At 41.2% G+C, this 22,156-nt stretch overlaps 1 protein-coding gene across 2 annotated transcripts; it reads left to right on the plus strand.

The window, feature by feature from the left end:
* Nucleotides 1–1,473: 1,473 nt before the first annotated feature.
* cd82b (CD82 molecule b) lies at nt 1,474–21,862 on the plus strand. Of its 2 annotated transcripts, XM_056416542.1 has the most exons (10): nt 1,515–1,576; nt 4,149–4,193; nt 6,616–6,688; nt 8,221–8,293; nt 13,583–13,707; nt 14,894–14,968; nt 16,647–16,745; nt 17,953–18,126; nt 19,291–19,374; nt 20,194–21,862. In XM_056416542.1, exons 3-10 carry the CDS (start codon nt 6,626–6,628, stop codon nt 20,269–20,271), a joined length of 771 nt encoding a protein of 256 aa, XP_056272517.1. In that variant the 5' UTR covers nt 1,515–1,576; nt 4,149–4,193; nt 6,616–6,625; the 3' UTR covers nt 20,272–21,862. The 2 variants fall into 2 exon arrangements, with proteins under 2 accessions (XP_056272516.1, XP_056272517.1); XM_056416541.1 differs by lacking the exon at nt 4,149–4,193 and having other exon boundaries at nt 1,474–1,576.
* Nucleotides 21,863–22,156: the final 294 nt, after the last annotated feature.

Consider the following 22,156-nt stretch of genomic DNA (forward strand, 5'->3'; position numbering starts at 1 on the left):
TTGACGAAATCCTTTGTTTCTTCACTTTTCTGATAGGTGTGTGTGTATATATATATATGACAAACTAGTACATTAGTATTGACTGATGTGCAGATTATATACAATTTGATACTTTCTTCCGTCTAAAATATATTTAAAAAAATTCTCTTACCAACAGTTTCAAACTCAAAGCAATTCAGTTAATTGTCACATATCCACAAAAGGATATCATTATTTTAAAAGATTTGAAAATGTCCGTAATATAAGTTGTGAAAATAGTTGCCGAGTGGGACACAATGGAGTCCACCAATTCAAATCATCAAGGATGTGGTGATTTCTGCTGGAAAGTATCACTTATTGTTGAGGTTCAGAAAAGCTTTCCACTCTGTAAAACCATCCTGTGTAACTGGACTCCTATTCTCTAAAGCGCTGGAGTATGATTCCTTTAACATGTTGTATCCCGATGCCCGGCAGCAAGGATGAGACATGGGGACACATACTGAACAGCCACTAGTGAAATAGCCCGGATACCTTCCAGCTACCTGCAGTAAACTGAAAGTGGAGCGCCTCCAACAAAAAGCATCCACAACACAGCCAACAACTTTGCTCTAACATGTCTCAACAAAGAAAACTCGAGAGCTGTTGTGTAATTTCACTATTTGTTTAGTGATTTTTATCGGCAAACGACTCCCATTATCCCTGTGTATGCATTCCCCTCATACTTTACACTTAAAATATTGAGTCTTGGTTTATATGGTAGTAAATGGTAATTAAGAGTAGTTTGCAATGGATCATTTAAAAGGCTGTTGAAAATATTTGTTTTGGGTTTCTCAGCATATATATCAAACTGGTTTATCTTCTGGTATGATTTGCATTCTCTTGATGGATGGGACAGCCATTGGATGCCTAACGCTTTTGGATAATGTCAACATAACCCAAACAGGTTTATTTTTGGTGAAAATCAAATTTAAAGAAGGGCACAAAAGAAATGACATACATCTAAAGGACTTATAGTAAAATTACTCATTTTTCAGAATGGCCCATTTCTTTATGTATATTATTGGATTATAAATATTGATGTATTAATGTGTACATAATCACATCTTTGTTAAAGCTGGTTAATAATTTAACTTAACTTTATCTGACGAGTATAGCTTGTGAATTTCCCCCAGATGACAATACTGCGTTATCCTTATTATGACACAGTTTACTTTATAAATCTGATGATTTGAAATAAAAAAGTACTACATTACTATTTACTACTAAAAAAGAACCAGAACATGTAAACAGTCAAGTGGGCCATCTCAAAATTAAACTTGCTTTCCACGAATTAAATTATGCTTATTTATATAATTTACTTTAGTTGTGTAAAAGTTGAGAATTACGCGCCTGTGTGGCCTTTTAACGTCTGTCCGTGTTTCTGGCTGCGCAGGGCAGCGCAGGGTTAATGAAACCGCACCGGAGGGGTGTGAACCCGTCCCGCAAGCACACACACGCACGTACACTAGTCTTGTTTCTCACTAGAGACGTTTAGTCACCAGCTCGCCAGACAGAAGACGGTCGACCCGACGTGTGCCACCTTGTTGGAGATGTCAAAGTAAGTTTCAGCGTTTTTTCCACGTTACGTGTAACTTTTTCAGTCTTGGTAAACAACGAGTTACTTACTTTATCATTTTAGAAAACGTAGTCTCGCTCCTGCAAAGCCCTCCGTGTCAAAGTGTCTCCTGAACGAACAACACGCCGTGTTTACGTTGATGTGCTGCGGCTGTTAGCGCCGCTGGCTGCGAAGAGACGTCTACGGTTAACGTGACCGTGAACGAGTCCTCACGTCACGGTAACGTCCACCTGAACCGAACCGGTTGAGTTTACCGTCGGACAGCGACGTGAAGAAGTGTTAACCTACTATCGGTGGCGGCTCCTACGTGCTGTCGCGTTAATGTGGGTTATATTGAAATGTGCATTACGCTGTTGGTCGTTGAGGAACCTCAGGTAAACCGTGACGTCACAGCAGGTGTCTAGTGGTCGCTTTACTTTCACGGGGAAGCTGCGAAACGTCCTTGTTGTCACTACTTAATGCACGTTTTAACCCACGTCGAGACCTCAGAGAGACCTCCACGCGCACAGCTGTCTCACTGTGACGTGTGTTTAATGTAAGCCTCTATACAAAGTGTTTTGGAGGCTTCAACTTTGATAAACTAAGTGTAATATCCAAATAGTGACTGCTTAAACTGCTGTTTCATTCATCTCCATTATTGGATTATTCAGCAAGGATCTATGTATCTTCTGTGACAGGATAGTTATATTATTTTCATATCAAAGCGGTCAGACAGGAATATGTTGTTGTTGTTGTGTGTGTGTGTATTAGAGGGCTTGACGAGGAACATGGTGTAAGCTGTAAGGAAGCATTCGTGAAACTGAATAGAAGCACGGAGTAACCCACCACAGGCGATGCAACATCCATTTGCAACACTGCTCTTGCAGCCCTCTTGCATTATCTGTGGATATTCTTTTAGCAATATTGTGGTTCACAAGCAGAAATTCATATCCGAGGGAACAGATACTGTAGTGGAGCAAGGTAATGAATTCCCAACTCTGTAACTGTCTGCTCTTATGCTTACCTTCTCCTGCAGGAATAAGTAGATGAATCTATTGTTCAGTTGCCGATGTTATGAGTTTGTTTTTGGCGGCTGTGTGTGACGTTTATAAACTGCAGAGTACACTTCATTACAAAGTCTTTAGCAGCTCATATACCCACATGATGTATCTTTAAAAGCCTCAGTAGATCAGAGGTGAGTTGTTTGATGTAGGACACCACAGCCCGAGGCCACTGGCTAATGAATCCTCACATTGCTGGTTCCACTGCAGCCTCTGGTTTCCTAATCTGGCTTTAATAAAGTGGGATTTCCATCACATTTGAAGCTGGCTGTGAAATGAGGCAAAAGATTCCACCTGTTGATATTTTCATCAAGCCACGTCAGCATTTTTCTTCTCTTTTATGTGATAAAATGAATGGATCTGTGCTTGGTTTGAGCTGGTCATACCAAGAGAGCAATGTTCAAGAGGTGTGCCTGAGGTAACTTGTACGGTTTCATTTTTGTTTGTACATGCACAACGTGATTTTAAAAAGCTGAGTGGTAATTAATAGCAGATAAGAAGCAGGTGTGCATGTTTTGGTCTTGTTGCCACAACTTAATTGTTTCCACTCTTCATAATGGACATTACCTGTGAGGGATTTAAACCTTTTTATGTTATGGCAGTGACCTAAATCGATTTAAAAAAAAAAAAATTGGAAATACGCTCCTTCCCACATAAATAGTTTAGACTCGTCAACTGTTGAAGCGACCCAAGTAATGAAACATAATCTAGATTACAGATTTTGAGGAATAAGAGGCTTCACCAAACAATATTTTGATAACAAATATAATTGCCAGCTGTCCTCTCCCTCGCAAGCTTCGATATTCGGCACATAACTGAACTTACGCCACTAACTGTGTCTAGAGACGTATCCGTGCCAAAGCCGTTTCCTCGCAAAAACAAAAATGCAAATGTTTCAGTCCAGTCACCAAAATGCCGCAGAGATGATGAGCGACATCCTGTCTGCACGCTGGGACCAACAACGTTGTTCCAGATGTTAAAGCAGGATTTAGGCCTGGTATTTAAGGGCTTAATACCAGGCAAGTTTAATGGACTCAGATGTGTTAATGGGTCAAATATGAATACAGTAAGAGGAGGTGGTAGATGGAGGTTTGCTCATTGGCTCGTTTTTGGCCTGTTGATCCATGCTGGGTCCATTACCGACAGTCGATGTCATCTGTCCCTAATGCTGCCTTCATAATCTTCTCTGGATCCCGTGCTTGTGTATTTGCTTTTTATTTTTTAGAACAATTTTATTTAAATTTAGTGCACACCAAACCCTATTTGATGATGATCACACCTGATGGCACACCAGTTGGAGGGAAATGGGGTCTTCGATGGGGGAAATAAATCGCTGTACGAGGTCACCAAGTTTAGAAATTCAGGTGTTTCATTTTCAGCTTTCTTTGAGAGTCGCTTCTTTTCTGTGTATGTTTTTTGCACCGTAAGCTTTCGGGGGTTTCACAGAATAGTCTCAGACAGGCCTGCTGGGGGTTTTGTCCAATCAGATTTGTTATTTGCTCATTTGTTTACAGCCGCTGAGAGGCGATCCTGGACTCTGCTGTTTCACCTGCCCATAGGTGGGTCCTGCCAACATCAGTTGACCCTATACTGGTTGTATCTCCCTCGAGAATTAATCACTGTTATTGGGTGAAATGTAATCGACTACTTTTTGGAAGTAGTTCTTCACTGAATTTCTGCAGCATAATGAATACTAGCCGTTATATAAGGCTACTATTTCTATTTCTTGGAATTGCCGTTTGGCTCTTAGACTTTCCAGTCCTTATTTTCGCCTCGGAACAGATTTGTCATTCACTTTCAGGGAGTCCCGTGTGATTGGGTTTGTCTCGGCAGATTCAGCAAAAATAAATCTTTTAAAATTGCCCCAAAGTTTACAGTATCTGCTGCGAATGTTTGGCCTCGCATGCGTGTTCTGCAAAAGAGAGTATTTATGGTTTGGCTTTGCTGCTAACCTCAATATGCTCTGTCAGCTGCTTCAGCTTGAACGTCCCGTTAGCCTATTCAATTATATAATATTTTTTTGTTGAAAGATACAAGTAGCATTTTTGGGAATTGTTTTCAGATGGACGGGGCTCAGTCAACAAACAGTTGCCATAATTAAGCCTTTTTTAATCTGCACTGCTGTTCACCATCTATGAAGAACAGCAATCTCCTTTTAGGATTATCTGCTTTGTAAACATGAATTGTGTTGGTATTAAGGTTATCAAGAACATTAATAGCCTAGACATTTTTTGAAAGGCCTTCCATTCAGATTGTGTCTTCCAGCCAAGCATGCTGGATCAGAGAGATCTACATTAATTATTTAGCTAACCTAAATAACTGGTGCTTTTGTGACGGTTCCCAGCAGCTCTAATTGTATTGCTTCGTGAAACTCAACTGTCTGTGTTTTATTGAACCTACTAACTCCTGAATCCTGAAGATTAGATCAGACACAGAATTTTGTGAGAAGGAAATTGTCAGAATGTGTTTCAATTAATAATTCTTAATAGTATTAAAGCAGCCACTTAAATCAGCAGGAAACAATACAATGAAGACTGTAGTCCTAGAAATAAATAAGCAAGTTAACAGTCTTACATGAGTGAAAGATGTCAGCAAAGTTAAAATGCACCTCAAAAGTAATTTAACAGGTAAAACAGCATACTAGTCTTTGTAGAAAGTGATGTGTTTATTTGTTACATGTTGTACAAAGTTAGGCACAACAATGGTCAAGTCTGATGTTGCCTTACACATAAAAGAATAGTCCTAGTCTCAGACCTTTCATTGGGACTGAAAAAGGCAAATTCGTGCTTCCTTAATTTGCAGTGCTTATTCTTGTCCCCAGCCGAATCTCGAACAAGAAATGTACCATTGCTAAAATAATTATGATCTATCAATTACAAAAGAGTGCAAAACACAGGATATTTTTAACGGATTTTAAGTACCATATCTTTGAGATTCACAAATAATGCACAATAAACATCAGTTCCTGGGTTTTTGCTTCCAAAAGTAGTACACTGTTTAAAATATAACTAAATACACACTATTATAGTCCCGGGCATTGGGAAGAACCGGCACTTTTGATGTAAAATCGAGAAGGCGAAGAGAACAGCTTGTCATGCGATACACGGGGAGTTGTCTCTGTAGGATATTTTCAGACTCCTCAAATAACCACAATGGCTGGTTATATTTTCAGTACTCCCAGTAAAGGGGAAGGTCTGGTTGTGGTAAATATATTTTCTTTCGACTCATGTAACCCAGGCTGAATGGTGTTGCTAGAGGGTTTCATAAAGTGTCCCTATACTGTGCAGTATGTGGGAGGCGTGCCTGGCCCACAGGTGTTTCCTCATAGGAAAATGTTACTCGCTAAAAAGTCACTGAATGCAGTCATTTGTGTAGGTTGTGTACATGAAACACCAATATTGTTGAGCGAGAGGTAAATTGATTGTAATGCATCCTTAAATGACACCAGACCTCCTGAATATGGCTGGATGTTGTTGGCTCAAAGTGGTTAGTAAAATTCTCTGTAAAACAATGTTTTATCAAACCTGGTCGCTATTGGTCCGGTTCCTCTTTCCTTGAAATGACCGTAGCATGTCTGACCACGATGCTGTCGTGCTCTCCACACAGCCATCATGACTTTGTGGTGGTCTTTCCTCACCAGGGTGGTTCCTCTTGTTTGTTAAGAATTAAACTATATTATTAAACACATTTTTGCTTTCAAGAGCGTACTATACTGTTGTAAATATTTAAAGAAAAGGTTTGACTTCTAGAAAATAGCTGAGCTGATTAAGACTGAAGAATCATCACTGTTAAAAAAATTATTAGACCCAATGTTGTTGTTTTGAACATTACAACTGTGTTAAACAAGGAACTCATGAGTCCTTATTGTGTGGCATAGAAAGCTATATCAAGGCTAGCTGTCTTTTTTCTTCTTTAAATCTTATACTGGAACACGACATTTCCTTCTGATGTTTAACTTTTATTTTCATTTCTGTCTTCTAGAAGCGCAGCCATGGGGAAAGGATGCATCACAGTCACCAAGTATTTTCTATTTCTCTTCAACCTCCTCTTCTTTGTAAGTAATCACATTTCTTCATCACTGCTCGTTGGCATTGCTGCAACGACTGCATAGCGTGCAGTCGGACACGTCACATGACTTCCACTTTGTCTGCAGCTTTATTTACCTAAACGGAAAGGTGTGCTCCATTTCTTCGGCTGAATCCGACACTCGTGATGCATTTGGAGCTGTCTGGTGCCTTTAAGCAGGACCTTTTTATTTGCATAAGCCTCCTTATTCCAATAGCACCAAAGATAAGTAGAGATAAAGTGGAAAGTCTCACTGAAACTCTGCCTGGAGCGAGAGACTTTACAGAGTACCTGAGGACAGCCAGGTCTAAAAAAACAGCAGATGGTTTCTGTTTGTTTCCTCCTCTTGCTCACCGGCCACAACATAAAGTCCAGAGGTTGATAAAACTCCAGACTCCTAAAACTGACTCTGCAAGGATGTCCAGGCCTTTCCAATGAAACTGTGGCTGTAAACCTGCCTTTGATGTGAACACTCGACTGGTGTCTAATAGGAAGCGTGTGTGTGTGTTTGTCCATGTGGACAGACTAGTGCAGGCGAGGGGAAGCCAGGAAGTGGTGGGCTAATGATGGCTGCCGGGAGCTCAACAGGACCTTTTTTCAAATGAACAGCTCTTAACCGTGGCTCTAATGACTGTTGTAGAGTTGTGTGTGTGTGTGTGTGGGGGGGGTACATCTATGGAAATTCCCTACACTTCATTGTCCGGCCACTTCTAAACAGAGGCCCTCTTTCATAGAACATTTCATAGAAGTTAATTTCCTCTTCACAATGGTCGACCTTATATAGGGTGAAACTTCTAACTATAATATTCTGAGTCTTTCAGTCACCAGTGACCACATGTTCTTTTCTTCAGGTGAGGATGTGTCTCTTTTTGGCTTGTCTCGACCTCTTTAGCCTTAATTCACACTATTGAGTTTGCAGTTGAGTATGATTAGTAGATGTGTCGCTGGCTGTTACATGTGAGAAAAAAGTGGGTCTCTTGCTCCTCTCCACATCCTGTTTCTCTCTGCACATTTCTGTGCGAGAAGGAGACAGAGTGAAGAGTTAGGTTCTGATGAATTCCAGATGTGACAGACTGAGGAAGCATAATTATGGGACTCACTTTAACCCTTGTGTTGCCTTCGGGTCAATTTGACCCGATTCAATGTTTCACCCTCCTGTCGCCTTCGGGTCAATATGACCCGATTCAATGTTTAACCCTCCTGTTACCTTTATATTTCCTAACATATTTTACCCTTGAGGTCAATATGACCCCAGCTATTAAAATCTCCAGAAAATTATTAGAATTAATATTGTTTTCCAAGTTTAAGTGTGAGGTACTTTATGTTTGTTTGTTGACTCCCGAAAGAACACCGACATTAAACATTGAATCGGGTCAAATTGACCCGAAGGCGACAGGAGGGTTAAATATTGAATCGGGTCAAAATGACCCGAAGGCAACACAAGGGTTAAGACACACAGATACTGTGTTTTATTCTCAGATGAGACGTGCTGCCTGATTCTTCTCTCTTTCCTCTCCACAGGTCTTCGGAGCGTTGATTATGGGCTTTGGCCTGTGGGTCCTCTTTGATAACCAGAGCTTCATTGCAGTTCTACGTAAGTGTTGTAACACTCACACACAGCCACAGTCCAGCCAAATGTCCTTACATTTTGTGATAACCCTCACATGCGTAAGCACTCTGCCCTTTTGACCCATGTCAGTTCAGCTGGTCTGAACGCAGTACATTTGGAAAGGGAGATTGGAGAGTGTGCTTGTAAAATCCTAAAACTTCTGGGCTGCTCTGCGGAGCCTACGGTGAATTGATCCCAAAGGAATCTCAAGAAACAACGTTATTTCCGCAAATAAACAGAAAATCATTATACGCACAAATGAAACTTTATGCCTTCCTCTGCAGTTCTAAGGCTTCCCTGTCTACTCGCACTGATAGACACGTCTGTGGGGAGTCGGCGAGTCAGGGGAGGTGACAGGCTCACAATTACCAAGGCATGTCAAGTCGGTTAATCATATGTCAGTAATAGCAGGTTCATTTCCCCCACATTTTCCACAGAGTTGTTCTTTGAATTTGCCAGCTCTCTCAGCTCCACAGATAGCAGAGGAGCTAGAACGTTCCACCTTCACAGATGTTGTCACAGAGCTATTTGTTGGCACAGTGTAGAGAAAAATAAACCAAGCCTCTAAATGGCATTTTCCTAAGAGGACAAGTTATCTCCTTTGTCATAGACAACAATATGTCAAACTTAGTTAATCTGTGAAAAAGCAGAGAAAGCACAATGAAGCCCAGTTCCAGCGGAAAAGAAGAAGGAACCACGGATGGAATCTCTTGGTTGCCATAAATCTGGTAATAAATGTTTACAGTGTGTTCATCCTGGTAGAGCGTTGCCGAGAGCAGCGTTGAGGTTTTCTCCCAACATCAGTCTATAAAAAAAGAGTTCTTACAATTTATTATCTGGCAGTTTAATATGTCTTGGAACTTAATATTTTGTGTATCTTTCAATGACACTGTGCTAGCCCTTTCCTCTAGGAGATGTACATGTGACGCAGTGTGCAAAGCTTCAGTGAATCTGATGATGTGCCATGTGCACTGAGCCACTTTAACAGAACTAAGAGATTGGTTAGACACAGAACAACATTACTAGCTAGATTGCAGATATTATACTTGATATTATGGTAAAACGTTCTAACATTTCATAAACATCAATGGTGAGAATAACACATAGTTTATATTTATTCTTAGCTTCTGTTCACAGGCCATTACTATGTGAAGTTTTATGATGAGAAAGGCCAATCTCTGAGGACCGAGCAGAGCTGGATAGTTCTATATTTAGGCAGGAGGTCTGTGCTGCTTCCACTAATGAGTTGTGAAAAGGCTGAAGTTATGACGATGACCAGCCAGAACTGACCTTCTGTCCTGAACTAGTCAGACAGACTCTTGTCTTCCTCTGGCTCCTTTTCCAGCTTTTCAGGTCACTTCTGGACGTATCACTCCAAGGTTATTATTGAACTGAGTTTTCTTATCTCCAGTGAGACGGCCAGAATATAAAGGCAGTACAGTATCCGTCATCCCTGCCAACCCCAGGCCTATTGTTATGATAATCCAGCTGTTCCTGAAGGGATTTTGCTTCACTGATACCCTGAGGAGTTCCCTTCCGATGTGAGGCTTGATGACCTTCTTTGCTTCATGTATTTTTGTTCCATGTACCCAGGAGGGGTCAACTTCAACTCCTAACTAAAGGATTTCTAACCTCAAAGGAAATCTCTTCCCACTCTATAGAGGAAAAGAAAACCCAAGCTGCAGGCAACTCTGTTTATTGACTCTGTGTTCCCCTCAGAAGTTTTACCATTGCCTGACCATAAACAGGATCTTTGTGTTTTCAGTTTCCATTCTTTATGGGTTATATTAATAGAGGCTTCTGCAGATGTCCGAATGGCTTTAGGGAGGGGAACTTCAGGAATGTTTTAGTTTCAGGACCTCTCTTCCTCAGTTAAAAAGGCATCTTCCCCTCGGTGTACACCCCTCTATATCAATACTACATCAATACCTCAGGTACATGATGCCCTCAGTTTATCTTGCTAGCACCTGCCAAAAGTCAGCTTGCCTCATGTTTAAACAAAAGTCAGCCTTGAAAATTAGGTATGTGAGCCAGAGAGTGAGCCAAAGCACCGTTTGGAAATGTGCTGCAGATTATTCAAAAACTTTCCAAAGTCATGAACATAAAAAAGAGAACTTTGTTGGAAAATTATATTTGTTTGGGCCGCTTACGCTTTTGAAAATTAAACACAAAGATGATCGACTTCTGCTTTAAGTTTTGAATCCGCACATAAAGTGAACCAAGATTTCCTTCATCTCTATACAAGCTAAATGTGTGACACTGGTCATGTTTAGAGTACAGAGGGACATACAAGACCCAGCAGTCTCCCATCCTGTGAGCAGCTTTCTCGAAGGGCATCACAGTTCTGCCCCTTTTTATATGGACAGTCCCATGGAAACCGCCTGAGTAACTATTTTAGAACATCTTGCAGAGACCGACATGAAAACGAGCCATAAGCACACAACAGAACAGCCAAACACATGCTGACTGCAGCAACGTGTTTGTGAAGGCAACACAGAACACAGGTGCTAGCTTCACAGCAGGACGCTGCATTAAGTAGAGATCTGTTGCTCTGCCACTTAAACACACCTGCCAGAGGGTCTGACTGTTAGTTTAAAAAAAACTTAGAAATGTCAGCTAAAATATAAAGGGCAGCCTGAATATGTTTCATTACTGGCCACTGATTCTACATGATGTTGGAGGGGAAAGTCAATCCAAAGATTAGATGTATTGCCATAACATGCCAAAAATATGACAAAATGGCGTCAATTAAAACTTTAGACGTGGTCACGGAAAGAGTCGCTTTGAGGTTCAATTAGTGTTGCATGACGTTTCCTGTAACTCCAGGGTGTATGTTTATACTGGAACACGTGTTCATTTAATCACTGGGCTGCAGGGAAACTACACACAGCATCTTTCTTTTCATCTTTCAATTATAGTTCCCACTTTTTTAATAACCATAGAAAACTGGCTGACATGAAAAAAATATACTGAACATCCACTGACTAAATCTCTATTATGAAAATAGAATGTGCTACAGGGAAATAGTTCTGCTCCAAATTGAGGCTAATAACTGTCAAATAAATTAAAGTGTCTGGCAGAACAACCGATGACCATGTATGACCAGCACCAGTCGTTTCTACTTCCTGTTCTCTATCTCTGCGCTCGATATCAAGCTTTTACTAGAGACTCAGCCGTTTCTAGCATGCTTTGTTTTGCCAACACTCGTGATCAGTGTATCTCGATGTTCTCACTGAATATCTTGACATTGATTGAGGCCTATACTTTAAACCTTTTCATGCATTTTACCAAATGTTTCAGGTCGTCCAATTTCGTTTTTTAAGAAACCTGCAGACATCTGTTGCTTTAGCAGCCACTGTGTGTGTGTGTCTGTGTCTATGTATGTATGTGTGTGTGTTTAAAATAATATGCTTCAACAGAGAGCTGGATATAGAACATACAGCATGCTTGTCTGCCTCCCTTTTAAATGCTAAGCGGCCACATAAACAGTCTGCATATGTTGGCTGATGTACTTTTAGCTTTCAATTATTCTTCAACCACCGCGACATGTTTTGCTCTGGTAACGCATGTGGAGTCAGCGATGTATGTGCATGTAATAATGTCCTTGTGTCTCAGTACACTCCACCATCTACATTATGTATTTGCGTCCATTAGACCTTCAAATAGCAATTGTTGATTGATTTTCATTGTTGAAAAATCTGCTGACTATTTACCTTATTATTGATTTGTCTTTTGGTCAATACATTGTTTAAAAAAAGAAAAAGGTGACATCTTCGGATGTCTTGTTTTTTGTGCGACCCAACAGTACAAAACTCAAAGATATTTAGTAGATATACAACATTAAAACAGCAAATCCTCACATAGAAGCTGGAAATAATGGATAGTTAGTGTTTTTACTTTGAAAGTTAGAGGCATTAATTACTCAATTATCAAACAACTGTGTTGATAAGTTGCTGTTCTTAATCAACATATTTTTGTAGTTCTTGCATATAGAAGAAGGGGTTGTCCTATTGGCAGAGTGGTTAAGATGCATACTGTCTAAATACAATGTCTCTGGGGGGGAATGAGCGATTATAAGCAACAACAGTTATTACATTTATTGGAAAGCCTGTATGAAACATTAATAAGTTTCCAATCTGGATTGGATGTTTACGTCTATGCTCTAATGTCGTGGTTTATTTCCGAGAATTGGAGCATGGTAGGAAAATGCGCTGCCGCCCTGCTGATTGCATATTTATCTTTGGAAGAATGACACGGCTTACATCCTGTGATAATAAGTGTACGTGTTGGAATATATAGACTGAGCATGTCTGCAAAGTAAGGTGGTTCTGTTGTCACGTCTGACCTGGATGTTTCAGAGGACAAGTGTTGGCTCAGTGTATTATGTTTTGCATCGTGGAGTTGTACCAGGAAAAACAATTTGGTTTTACAGTCCATGGGATAATTCACATTCTATATGCACGAGTGCATATTGTGTACGGTGATTGCTGCATGAAGCTTCAGCAGCTAATGTGCTCAGGGAAGCCAATAAGCCACATTGCATTATATTCATTGACCAGTGGTGGAGGAGCTGCTGTCAGTCAGCTTCTTCACCAAGTGGATGGGAGGGAGTTATCTGATAACTCTTTCTAGTAGGCTTGGCCCAGGAATTTGAGTTGGGGCCATTTCACAGAGCTCAGATTCTGGCTTCATCTGCAGACCGAGCTCTGACTCTGGAGCTCCTCCAGCCCAGATATCACACAGCCAGATGGCTCCAGTTTATCTTCTTTCCAATCTTCCATTTTATCCCCCCTCTTACTCCTGGAGTGTTCCCTCTCTACATACCAAAGAGGGGAAATCAATTTATCTCGCTACACATGGGTCAGACGCTCTCTGGTGGCCTATTAAAATAATATGTGGAAGAAAAGCACCAGAATGCTCTGAATTCAGAGAAGTAGAGTGTTTGCATTGTGAATAACTGTGGGCTTGTGGACGAGGCCTTCCTCTAAACTCCATTTGTATGCAGACATGATGCGATTAGAGTAGAAAAAGAAGAGCAGAGATCTGAGCCCTGTTGCTGGTGTTCAATCAAGAAAAACAAACATGTGTGAGTGCATTTTGTGAGTCAGTTTTCTGTCAACTCAGCTCTGAGTAAAAACTGAATTTAGCAGCGAACTGTTGCTATGAAAAGAATAGTAGCAGGTGTTTGGTTAGTAGAAGCCATACAGGTTTCAGTGGTTCTGTGTAAATGTAACCCTACGTGTGGTTTCTGTCTGTTTGCATCCGTTTCTCCAGAAGAATCATCAGACACATTGAAAGTGGCTGCCTACATTTTCATCGGAGTGGGGTCCTTGTCGATGGCCATGGGCTTCTTCGGCTGCATTGGAGCGATCTACGAAATCCGTTGTCTGCTGGGTCTGGTGAGGAAAGATATTCCCTTTTAGCACCAATGCTAACGGAACAGCTTGGCAGTCCCTCAAACAGTGGCAGTTTAACATTAAATGTGCATGTGAAACTTATGTGAGAGCTTACATCTGACCTACGCAGGTAACTTCATGTTCTGTTTCATGAAAGAAGGTTTTAATCGAAAAATTGTTCAAAGTGCTGACCGACAACATCCCTGTTAGTCTGGGCCAGTGCCGTGCTTTTAAAATTCTCTCTCTCGCGTGCTCGCTCTCTCCCTCTCGCCTCACTAATGTTGAGTCTCTAAATAAGATAATAATTATGTTGCATTCACACCAAAATAATGTTTGCATTAAAATGCCCCTGTCGTGTTTAGCTCTCTAATCAACCCTATATCTAAAGGGTCTGTTAACTATAAATGATTGTGTATCTTGTAGTTACTGTCCACATGAAATATTCACCTAAATGCGCTTGGCTAAGAACCAATGATAGATTCCTGCTGACGGGAAAGACCTTTCGCATATGTGCTTCGGTGTGGACCGGGGCCTCGCAGCATGTGGTGTTTTAGAGAGGGGGAGGGGTGACAGGGACACACCCAGTGAGATGTGGGGATGGGTGCATAACCTCTACAGGGTTAAACCTGCTCGGGGTTAACTGAAGAACTGCTGTGACCTACATCTCATAGGGACCAGCTGGAAAAGACACCCCCCCCCCCCTCCATCAACACACACACACACACACACACACACACCTTGTTTTCACTCAGAATCTTTAATGGCCGACATTATTCTGACAGAACGGCTTTGCAGATTAGAGACACTAAACCCAGATTAATAACAGTTTAAATGAAAGGTAAAAGTTGTTCTGCTTGTTTTGTTTTGTAATGACTTTTTTTATAACTGCAATCAAATATTTGTCAAGGCCAAAAACAATTTGTGAACTCTACATTGACATATATAATTTTTTTGGAGATGTGCACAATTTAGCAGTTACTTTTCAACATTAGCATTTATTTGGAAGTCCAATATTCATTCTCCTTGTAGCTGTTTTTGAGGGAAATGTCTCTCTAGCTTATATTATAGCCACTCAAGATGTGTGTTTTAATTACATTTCCATAATTTGTAAAAGGAGATTCCTGCAGTATTGACAGTTAAAAGTGTTGATCATAAATGTTGTCCTAACATCTCCCTTTCTCCCCCACAGTACTTCACCTGCCTCCTACTCATCCTCATCGCCCAGGTCACTGCTGGAGTTCTCATCTACTTCCAAAGAGATCGGGTAAGACACTCACTCTCGAATGTACTTTATTCATCAACTTTTCTCCTTACTTTAATTTCTCAATCTCACTTCAACAGTTCCCTCCGGTCTTTACAGTATTTATTGTATTTTGTCTCTTAATTTGATCTTTTTGCCCTTTAACAACCCCCAATCTTCCTCCCACTGGTAAAACTGGGTATTGGTGCTTTCTCCTCGTATAGCTGGCTTTAGGTCTTTGCTTAAGCTCTCCGCGACCCCCCTGCATCTTGCTATGAAACAAAGGATGCAGGGGGTCCCTCAACAAATAGAAGGTGACGTGGTGTTGGTTTGTGACTCATGTGACGTGGAAAGTGAGAAGAAGAGGCTGTAGCCAGCAGGCTCTCAAACTGAATGTTTCCATTGTCATCGTACTCTGGGTATTTTAGTTGTTTGTGTTTAAGGAGAAGCTAAACTCACGGTGTGTATTGTTCTAGAGCTGCTGTCATATGTTGATGCCGTAATTGGTATGTCTAACACCACCTCATCTAAAAGGGTAATTGTTACCCGGGGGACAGAAAGCACTTACGGCTGAAGTATTTGATGAAACAACGCCCTCTACAGGCCGGATCACCAAATAGCCACGGCTGAATGGATATGTTTCCGTCATTGCTGTTCAATACATTTTGGAAAAATGTTTACAGCCTTTGATAGAAAGATAGATGAATAAGCCCAGAGAGAAAATGTACGTCAATAACACTTGTGAAAAGGTACATTTTAGTTGAAAGTGAGTTTTTGAAACAATCAATTTATTTACGAATGAAAATATGACCTCCAGAAGTAAACAAGACTACGACAGAAAAGATCATTTATTTATTTCTATACATTGAGCCACCGAGTCTGACTCTGCGCGAAATATAAATGATGTGCTTCGAGCACTGACGCACAATACTAACACAAACACACATTTCAAGATACGTTCCCGTTGCTCCGGATACTATCTAGCTAATGAGTTGAGAGGAAAAGTTTAAATCATGCACCTAAAACCAGACCCGATACAATAGCTGCCACATATGAAGCCAGAAAACAAACATTACTGATGGACGTACAAGCCTCAATAACAGAACCTAAACCAGCGTGTGTTCTCTGAGCACATGAAGGGAGTGTTTTGTTTGAACACAGACCTCTCTGACCGGTTTCATGCTCTGAATCTGGCTTTTCCTTCCCAGAAGATGAGTATTCCCTCTAAGTCTCCCACCTGTAGGACTCTGCATAGGCGGAGGCCGTTGTGGCTCTTTCAGCTGGTCGCCCTCCAGCATGACCGTGTGTGTGTCTGCAGCCTTTGGAGGCGCTCCCTGTGTTTATGGCGTACCACAAGGCGGGGTGGTGCCATTTCCCAGAATAGGGAGAGGCCTTCGCTCGTCTCCTGTAGAGCTCTGAAGATGCATCGCTGGCCACGCTCTGTGGTTCTACACACATAAACACAGAGCGGTGCTGCTCCGACCATTTGCGTAGATGTTTCAGCCCAGCGTGGGACTTCACAGAGCAATGCCACCCGAGGCGTTGCCCAAAGAAACATTCTGGTTCAGATGTTGCCAGTACATTTAAGAAAGATTGAGCGTGGGTGCGTTTTCTTTTCTTCCACACTGTCTCTCTGCTCTGCACCAACGATTGTTGTTTTTATGTCATATTGATACATTTTGTTTTCTTATCTCATTTTTAGTTAAAGTATGAAATGTCCAACATCATGAAGGACATGATAATCAACTACACCGGCCAGAACAGGACCACAGAGCACACCTGGGACTACATTCAGAAGACGGTGAGTTAACTCCTCAACCTGGCATGCAAGAATAAACTAAATGCACCAAACAAGTCTGTTGTAATAAAGTGTCCGGTTAAATTGCTGCTACCACTGATGCTCCTTTGACAGCATGTTGATATCGTCATAAGAATATAATAGATCCTTGAAGAGCAGCAGGTTGGATGAACAGATGTTTACGTGTCTTTAATAGTACAAGTGAATATAATTAGAGACGCCTAGTTTCCTGTGTGAATGTAATTAATGCTGCATTCACACCAAAATTGGCAACGCTTTTGGTGTGAATGCAGCGTTAACACTTCAGTACTAGTGTCATGTTCTTCTCATTGTAATGCTGTGTCCACACTTTGTCGGCAAAATGGGAAAACAGGAAAACTATGCACGTGTCTAACTGCACCGCTGGCCTTGCAGTCACATCATTTAAATCAATTTGTTGCAGTTTGGTGCACAAATTAAACCAAATACAAACAAATGGCTCTTTTCCACCTTCAACATGGACCAGGTTAACATTACTCCTGTATCTTTACATCACAAATAGCTGTTTGCTTTATTAGCTTTGCTAATGCTCTGAATGTCAAATACAGCTACTCAAAACATTAGAAAATGACTTTTATGTCACTCACTTTGGAGAAGCTTCAGACCTCACAGTGAAGAGTTTTAATTACATTACAACAATAATGTTTCTACTGTTTGATTTGTGAGTTTCAAAGCTTTGAGGAGAACCAACCAAATTCCATTCACTGAAATCATTTTCACAATCCAGCACTTCACGGAAAAATGAGTAATGTTTTGTTCTTTTCTTTTTTTGTACTTTGGATGAAATGAGTCATTCAACTAATCTACGCATTGCAAATACAAAACGGCTTTGAATCGAGCTGAAAGTCAGAGGGTTCCATGCTCTGAAAAAGTTTATGCATTTTCTTCACTATCTCCTTCCTCCCTCCTCTCTCTCTCTCTCTCTCTCTTTCTTTCTTTCCTGCCAAGCCTCTTTTCCCCTGATCTTTGTGAAAACAGCAGTCCAGAACAGATTGGTCTCCAACACCACAACAGAAATGCTCCTTCACTGAACCAATGTATTGGCTAGTTTTTCCATCATCTTATTTATTCGAACTTTCATTCCTCTTTTTTTTACGTCCAATTTCATTCCCTCTGCTTCATCTCCTCATCATCTCACTCGTATATATTCCCCTTTCTTTCATACCAACAGATGAAGTGCTGTGGATGGACTGGTCCAGGCAACTGGTCTGAGAACATGTTGATCAGGAACAGCTCCCAGAACCTCTACTCGTGCTCCTGTCGCAATGAGTCCTTACCTGGCACGGACATCAGGGACGTGGGCCTGTGTGAGCAACTGTCCGCACAAGCTCCCATCTATGAAACGGTACATGACGCTCACCATCTGCAACAGTGTTGATTGCGCATACGGTTGGAAATTATTTTTAAATGTTGAATTTACTCAAGAAAACCAACAGTTGTGGGTCCAATTTTCAATGCGTCTACGCTGGTCCAGAAAACGTTACTAAACAAATCCGTTTTTGTTATCGCGGAGGACTATTCTGTGATTAATTGTAAAATCTTTCCAACTGTGCCCCTTGTTCATTGTTTTTGTAATCACTCACTCACTCACTCACTCACTCAGGCACCGTGTGAAACGAGCAACTGCGACCATTACTCCGTCATGATTCAGTCACTACACACACGTTTCACTCGGTCCACTGTTTTTTGCTTTAAAACACAATTCACATATTCATCTATATAATATATTTTGAATAATATTCATTGATGTCTCAATGGTGAATTTGAACATTAATTTGAATGTATTTAAATGTTTTCCCATTGAATCGGCATGATTACGTCCTAGTGTTGGGGTTTTCAACTTGTGTTTGCTCCCCGGTGTGCCTGAGATGTAATAACAGTGGTCTTAACCCTGGTCAGTGTTGTTTCAGGGTGACCATAGTGCTACAGCACGCCGCCCAGCATTGTTCTGACAGACCTTACACCTCCACTCATTACCGAGTCGGTTTCACTGGTGTTGTGTAACTCATGGTGGTCGCACTTAATCAGCCGTGAACACCAACAGCTGAGGCGTGTTGTATGTGCTGCGGGATTCAATCAAACACCAGGAAACCTCCACTGGTCTGTCTGCGTGTTCTCAGACGCTCTCTCTCTCTCTCTGTCTCTATGGCTGTGTGTGTCTCTCTCTCTCTCTCTATCGCTGTGTCTCTCTCCCTCCCTCCCTCTCTCTCTCTCTCTCTCTCTCTCTCTCTCTCTCTCTCTCTCTCTGTTTCCATCCCACTTTCTCGCTCTCTCTCTCTATCGCTGTGTGTGTGTGTCTCTCTCTCTGCTAAGCCGTGTTATTCTTCCCCTCAGTGACCCAGTCCAAAGACAACAGTTGTGCTTTGTAAAGGCTCTGTTCATGTCCGGCTCAGTTCACGAAGCCATTCCTCGGTCCTCCACACTTTTTTGGCCTGCAACCCCCCTCTTTTTTTAACCTCCTTCTCTCTCTCTCTGTCTGTCTCTCTCATTTTCTCGTTCTCTCCTGTAGGGCTGTGCTACCAGTGTGGAGAAATGGCTCCTGGACAACTTTGGAGTTATTATGGGAATCTGTGGCAGCGTGGCCGTCATAGAGGTATCTATCTATCTATCTCATTCATCTTGCCCACAATCCCTCCCTCCATCATAACACAATTAGACTGCATCGAAAACTTCACACTCTTAGCGTAATGCCTAATAAATATATATATATATATATATATAGCTAGCACAAAACCACATTGTTGCTAGTTCCACCGACTTTTTCGAAGTGGAGGCATCTTTACATTAGTGTTTCCAAACTCAACAGGTATACATGTATTACTACATCTTGTGCAAAACAAGCAGCAATACATGGAGTATATTCGATATGTTGTGCACCCTTATGAATAAATAAAAGGGATATTAAAATCTACAGAGGGTGCTGGTGGACAGATCTTTGCCCCCAAGTCTTTATGCTAAGCTAAGATAAGTGTCTCTTGTCTCAAGCTTCAGATTTAAAAGGAATGCAATGTAATGAAGATAAAACATCAGATCTGTGGAGCGATGAGGAGACTGTAACCTTCCTCAAGTTTATACACAAAACAAACATGAACTTCACATTCACATATGTTTTCTCCATTGTTTTCCATCGTTTAATGTTCAACGGGCCTCTCCTCTTGCTCGGGATTAATAGCACTTGTCTGGAGATGTAGCACCACCTACTGTTTATCTCCTAATACTTGTATAACGATAGTGGATGGAAATCCATATTAATTACAATTTTTGTAGAGGATGTTCTTAAATTTTGGTTCAAGTTTAGATTTGTATGAAAACCTTGCTGCTCCGTGTTTTAATAATGTGGCTTTATGTTTGAGCGAGTGCCCCATTGGTCCATTTCAACTGATAACTACGTTGACGCCTCCATTTCCTCCAGCTCCTCGGGATGATCCTCTCCATGTGTCTTTGCAAGAGTGTCGTCCAGGAGGATTATACCAAAGTACCCAAGTACTGAGCTGGAGACAGAGCCAGCTTCACGCCACACACAGATGGATGGACTTTCTCTCTCACTCTCTCTCTCTCTCTCTCTCTCTCTCTCTCTCTCCTAGTCTCACATTCTCATGAACACACACACACATTAAGACGGCTGTCTCCACCATTTCAGCTTTTCTTTCCTTGACAGCTGTGCAACATTCTCACACCTCATACGTCATAACACACACAACACACACACACCTCTCTATCAAGTTTTGACTCACTTGTTGGACATGCGTCCACAAGCTGCCATTCTTGTCGAATCACTTTGTGGTTTGTTTAAGGAGACATTTATGATGTGATGTTGCTTACATGTGTTGGTGGAAACCTGAGAATTATTCAGTTTGATACGCTACAAATGTTCATTTCGGAGTTGTTTTTGTTTTCCTTGACTGACCTCAATGAATCGCTTCACATAGTTAGTAGAGAGAGCACTTTAGTGACATTTGGTGAGCTGAGAGCCGGAGCACCTTCTGCCTCTGGAGCATGGAGATCAGAGGGAGACGGGCGGGTGCATGGTGGTGATGGTGATGGTGGTGGTGGTGGTGGTGGAGGTTCTCAAAGGATTAATCCCACTTGGTGATTGCGCAGCTGGTATTTTTGGTGCAGAGGGTGGAGGAGAGGCCCAGGGCTGAGCCGGGGCAGGGCTGCTGTGGTGGAGGTTTTGGCTTCTCTCATCAGCGCCTTGGACCCAGAAGCCCTGATATTAACCTCTATTTACACCCACCACCACCGCCTCCATCCTTCCTCCCTCCATCCGTCATCTGTTAGCATCTCTATCCTCCTCTCGGGTTTGTCTGACTGGTAGTTTTGCATGAAGTAAGTGTGTGTACGTCTTGAGTGAGTCTCATTTTGTTTTTATAACTGTGTATATATGACTGGTAAGGTATTATGGCACTTCAGTGCTTCGTCAGTGTTTCATATGAGAACGCTGTCAGATTTAAGAGCCCGATTACTCTTCGTTTCCTCACTATTGTTTATGATGTACAGAATGTGTCTGCCACAGCGGCTCGTCAGCACTATTTTGGTCTGAATCTGAGAAATTTGATCCCTGAGAGTGAATCTGTCATCACTCTTGAAGCTGTATTTTCATTTCTGTAACATTGCATGAGTTTGTGAAAAGACAACGTTGCTGACGGAGTTGTTTATTAACTCGTGCTCTTTGCTAAAAATATGTTTTTCACTAATGTTGCTTTGAGTTTCCCCATCCCACTTCTCATCATTTCAGTTCCGCCACTTTAAACACGTTATTGTTGCTTAATTCATTGTTAATTTAGTAGATAGATTGCACTTTTATGTGGTTTAAATCCAACATGAGTAATGAAAAAAGTATGCTGCAATGACGCAAGTGCAGAAAGTGTCAGAATTACAGTCGGCCTCTATTTCATGACCTACCAAATTGAAACGTTAATTTATCTTAATAATGTATGAATTCTTTTTACTGTGTGTTCAAGATATTTTTACACTTATCAAAAAAAAATGTTTAGTAGAATTAATATAGTAAGACATGTTTAAAAAGAGATGTGTTTTATTACTATTGAGGATTATTAATAAACCTGAACCCAATAGAATCCATCGCACATTTCTTTCTTTTTGTGTTTTTTAAAACAAGTTAATCGTTGCTATTTGATATGATGTTCGGCAGCTTCCCAGAAGAGCTTTCTCTTGGTGCATGTTGTGCCCAAACCAACCAGAAGATGGCAGTATGTACTAATCTGTGCCACAAGCTCAGACAAATGGATTTGGTAGAGCTTTGCAAAATGAGTATGTTGTAGTGTTTTAAGTTTACAATTCTTGGTTCGGGGATTAATTATGTTTTAAAAAGCTTGATTAGTAGAAGCTGCAGGTTTAATTATGTTCTTCAT

Source organism: Pseudoliparis swirei, chromosome 6 (assembly GCF_029220125.1).
Source record: "Pseudoliparis swirei isolate HS2019 ecotype Mariana Trench chromosome 6, NWPU_hadal_v1, whole genome shotgun sequence".
Taxonomy (NCBI): domain Eukaryota; kingdom Metazoa; phylum Chordata; class Actinopteri; order Perciformes; family Liparidae; genus Pseudoliparis; species Pseudoliparis swirei.